Genomic DNA, 5,093 nt, shown 5'->3' with positions numbered 1-5,093 from the left:
GGCCTATACTTAGCGTGAAGAATGAGTAGTTTAGTCTTGTCACTGTTGAGTTTAAGGTTATTATGAAGCATCCATCGTTCAATGGCACATACACATGACTCCAGAATAGAACGGGAGCGTTCAATATCACTAATAATAGATGACTTAAATGAACATGTACAACTGGGTGTCATCAACGTACATGTGAAAACGTACACCATACTCTCGTAGTATATCACCAAGTGGAGCGGTGTACAACAGGTACGGAAACGGTGCAAGAGTGGAACCTTGAGGGACTCCAAACATCACGTCACGACAGGAAGATCTTGAGTTGTTAATGCATACAAACTGCGTACGCCCCTGAAGATAAGACTCAAACCATAACAAAGCAGTTCCTTTAATTCCAAAACGATTTGATAATCTTCACAATAAAACGCGATGGTTCACCGTATCAAACGCTGCAGAAAGATCTAAGAAAAGCAGCATAACACAATTATCATTGTCAATTTCAGCGAGAATATCGTTGTGTACCCTGATTAGGGCCGATTCAGTACTATGGCACGGTTTATAGGCTGACTGAAAGACTTCATGTAGACAGTTGTCATGTAGATGTTGATTTAACTGAAGAGCAACAACTTTTTCGCAGCACTTTGATATAAATAGTAGACTTGATATGGGCCTATAGTTGGAGAGTATTTCGCGATCAGCAGTAGATTTCTTCAATAACGGTATAATCAATGCCATCTTTAAAGCATCAGGAAATTGTCCATGCTGTAGAGACAGATTAACAGTCCTTGTTATGACTGGAAGAAGAATATCATAGCACTGTCGCAAAACCAAAGCTGGAACTGGATCAAGTTGACACGATTTAAGTGATGAACCTTTAATGAGGCTAGCTAATTCTTCACAGCTAACTAATTGGAAATTGAATAACTGCGACTGACAATCAGTCTGACTGGTCTCAGAATAATCATTCGTGGTGGTTGCTTTCATCTGATCAAGATCTTCAGATATGATCGAGATTTTAGCATTTTTACTATAGTGATCAACGTTGTCATTCAAGTTGGTATTTTCATCTAGTAGGAGTTTCAAGGAGGCAGAAACATCATGACGGAAATCGTCAAAGTTGATAGATTTTAGTCTACGATAGCCCATCTTCTTTTTCTCGAAAGGTACCTTCGTAAGTGATAACGTACAACCCACCATGTAATGATCAGATAAAGCAGGATCAACTACAATAAATTTTGATGCAATATTCTCATCAGCTCTGGTGATAATAAGGTCTAGGGTCGAACCACTTTTATGAGTAGGCAATAAAATGTTCTGTTTCAAGTTGAAAGCATCCAGCAGTTGAGTAAATCTGGTAGCAGTGCAATCTTGATTATTATCTACGTGGAAGTTGAAATCACCAGCAAGCAGAATTGGACCAGCAGTAGTAGCTAGATTTTCCAGTAACAGAGGGAATTCATTGAAAAACATGGTCACAGTGCAGTTATTACTTCTAGATGGAGGAGGTCGATAAACAATAATAGTTCGTAAAGCAGTAGAGGAACGCAGCATAGTTAAATCAGTGAATTCAAAGGACTTGAATTGCCTTTGATAGATGAATTTCTTTTGAATCGCAGCCCTTTTTTATAAAGAAGAGCGACGCCACCTCCCTTTGAGCCTCTTGTAACATGATAGAAATCATATCCCGTAGGACAGACGTCGTTTATAACATCGGCGTCATCCGTGCGTAACATGTTTCAGTTATTGCTAAACAGTCGATATCTTGTTCTACGACCAGATCTTGGATAGACAGGGGCACCCAACGACCAATTTGTTGTAAAATGTTTTATTATACCCCAGTTAATGAAAATAAATGTTATGAAGACATTTTCAGGTGTTTTTCAGTGTTGCTGGGAAAACATTATCTGTTCCTTTTTCCCAGCAAGACACACAAGAAATTTCCCAGCCAGCTGATCAAATTTATTTCCCACCCAGGAATTCCGCGTGCTTTCAAATCCCTCGATCCGAAACGAGTACTCTCTGGGAGAGGAAAGGGGTTCTTTTTTTTTTTTTTTTAGTCGTCCTCCTCAGTCTTCAGAGTTTCTACAGCCAGCTCGGGTTGAAATGTTAGAAAAAGTCAGTAATTCCCAGGCAAAACGTCTATCAATAACAAAATTTCCCAGCCAGCTCATCGAAACACCTGTATTTTTGCCAGCCAGCAATATTCCTCTGGGGAACAGATAATGTCAGGAACAGATTCGTTGGGTGCCCCTGGATAGACAAAGTTTTATTCTTCATTGATCTTGCATTCTGTAGGCGAAACACCATTATAGGCTTAGTAGTTGATGGTTTAGGGGGCATTTGCAAAAGCTTGATGGTGATATTATTCTGATGATTAGCAAATTTGCATATCCTTTGCATGTCCAGGCGATTCAAAGAGGTGATAACAGGAATTTTATTATTCGCCAAGGTGTTGGCCTGAATATTTAATGTGGAAGAATGCAACTTCGCTGGGTTTAGAGTCTCAAAACTGCCAGAAACCACAGAAGAAGTAATTCAATTTGTTAGCGACTATGACATAAAGTGCAGTTCACCATTTTGATGAGAAGTTTGCAACAGTTGTTGTTTACGTCCAGCTCTACATCCTCGGCGTGTAGGCGTCACTCGAGATATCCCAAGGCTGCATATGTTACGCCATAAGTTGCCGTTCAGCTTGATTTCAGATAAATTAGCTTCTGTTCTTTTAAATATTTATCGCTCTTTAATACACCCATACATTTCTTGCGGACTACTGGCCTGGGGCCAGACTTCTAAGGCCAATCTTAATAAAATTCTAATCCTCCAGAAGCGAGCTCTGCGTTTAATTTACTATGCAAATAAAAGAGAGCATGCTATACCTTTATTCATACGTGCTAACATTCTTCCTGTGGACATGATCTATTACAAAGCTATATCAACTCTATTGCATGATATCCATTGCAAAACTCACACCTATAAACTTGATAGAGCTGTTAACTAACATTGATTCTATACATTCCTATAACACTCAATCAGCGAAAACGGGCAATTTTATTGAGAAATTTTCAAGGTTACATCAACAGAGTCAGTCCTTCTCGCGGAGTGGATGTAAAATATGGAAAAAAAAAGTTTCTCAATACTTGCAAAAAAGAGGAGATTTTTCTTTAAAAATTGTCTAAAACAAAATGACTGCGGTTTTTAGAGCATGAGGATACTTACGTTGATCTTAATACCCTGATTCAAAAATTACCTCTTCTAGCTGAATAGAGATATCGTACATAGTAATTTATAAACTTTGTCATCATATCAGTAATTCAGTATGTTGAGACTCATTTTCCGTTATTCTCTAAAAAAGTCTATATCAAATAATTCATCTTTTTTGTTTTGGTTAATTATCTTTTTGCTTTTAATCAACCAATTAATTAATTTAGTATTTTACTATTTAAGACTTCTTTGTACATGTTTAGATAAAAACACTAACGGCCTAGATTAGCATATGCTATTTGCGGGATAGTGTAGCCATTAAGAATGTAATAGTGAAATGGCAAGTTAATAAACTTGACTTGGAAATAAATGTGACAACACAAACGAAAACCAAGATGTCAGCCAAAGCACCAGGCTCGTTGCCTTTATGGGAATCAAACCCAAGCACATTGGTGGCAGGCAAGGGTTTAACAAACTACATGTACATTGTTCCTGCCCATTTTCTGGAAAGATGGGTTTCGTTTAAAAAACAACAAAACTTGAGCATTTTACCAGTTTGCTGTGATATTACAAGTGACTACTACTAGCGATAATGTGTCAATGAGCATAAACTTTGACAATGATCACCCTGGTGATAACTACATAGTACTTTCTCTAATACATACCACATAAACATGTGAAAAAAAACTGCCAAAGTTAGGAAATAAAGATGACTGTTATCTTAAGGCGGCATGCTCTTGCACCTATACAGGAGACATCTGATGCATAGAGTTTCTCGTTGAAATTGAATATTCACGTCGATGCAAAAGCAACACCTCTCTTCAAGCCTCCTGTTTCCTATAAAATGACTATCAAATAAGGAAGGATGGCCAAAAGATGCCAATCACGGGACCCCAAGCTGGGTGGAGAGTTTAGCGCGCTCCACTTGGTGCTTGTATCACTTTCGCGCTTCCCGAGGCCCACATAGCCGTGATCATCAACCAATCCCAGGTCGTGTCGTCATTGCACACAGATACAGTAGTCAACTTTGTTGAATACAGGCTGAATACAATTCAGCAAATTACTGTATTGTGACTGTTAAGATGTTACTGGCATCATAACCGGGTCGCTGTCTGAGATTCCATGGCTGGTGTCAGAGGACCGTCTGTGCTCAAGCTGGGGTCGCTTAGATCTAGTTCTTTCTTACAATGCTGCTGCTCATTTAGAGTCTCTGATAACATACAATGATTTTCAGATTTGCGTGTGATGGAGGTGTTGTTTTACAGTACAGAATAGATAAGAGGACTGTTAATAAACATCTCCTTCCAGGATATTCGAAAACAACATAAAACATCTCAGAACAGGAACAAATTATAAAAGAAAAAAAAAACTGCCAAAGTTAGGAAATAAAGATAACTGTAATGTTAAGGCGGCGTAGTCTTGCACCTATCAAAGAGACATCTGATCCATAGAGTTTCTCGTTGAAGTTGAATAGTCGATACAAAAGCAACACCTCTCTTTATAGCGCCTTTTTCCTAAAATGAATATCAAATAACGAAGGATGGCCAAAGGATGCCACTCATTGGACCCCAAGCTGGGTAGCGAGTTTAGTGCGCCCCACTTGGTGCTTGTATCACTTTCGCGCTTCCCGAGGCCCACATAGCCGTTATCATCAACCAATCCCAGGTCATGTGTCGTACAATCTAACGGGTCATTGCACACAGATACAGTAGTCAACTTTGTTGAATACAGGCTGAATACAATTCAGCAAATTACTGTATTGTGACTGATAAGATGTTACTGGCATCATAGCTGGGTCGCTGTATGAGATTCCATGGCTGGTGTCAGAGAACCGTCTGTGTTCAAGCTGGGGTCACTTAGATCTAGTTCTTTCTTACAATGCTGCTGCTCATTTAGAGTCTCTG

General features: G+C 39.0%; 1 protein-coding gene across 1 annotated transcript; it reads right to left on the bottom strand.

Moving 5' to 3' along the window:
• Window positions 1-402: 402 nt before the first annotated feature.
• On the bottom strand, window positions 403-1,539 carry LOC138046681 (uncharacterized). Its single transcript, XM_068893277.1, has one exon. The coding sequence runs from the start codon at window positions 1,537-1,539 to the stop codon at window positions 403-405; it is 1,137 nt and encodes a 378-aa protein (XP_068749378.1).
• Between the last annotated feature and the right edge of the window lie 3,554 nt (window positions 1,540-5,093).

This window comes from Montipora capricornis, chromosome 4, assembly GCF_036669925.1.
Source record: "Montipora capricornis isolate CH-2021 chromosome 4, ASM3666992v2, whole genome shotgun sequence".
NCBI lineage: Eukaryota > Metazoa > Cnidaria > Anthozoa > Scleractinia > Acroporidae > Montipora > Montipora capricornis.
This window is presented reverse-complemented; position numbering and strand designations above follow the sequence as displayed.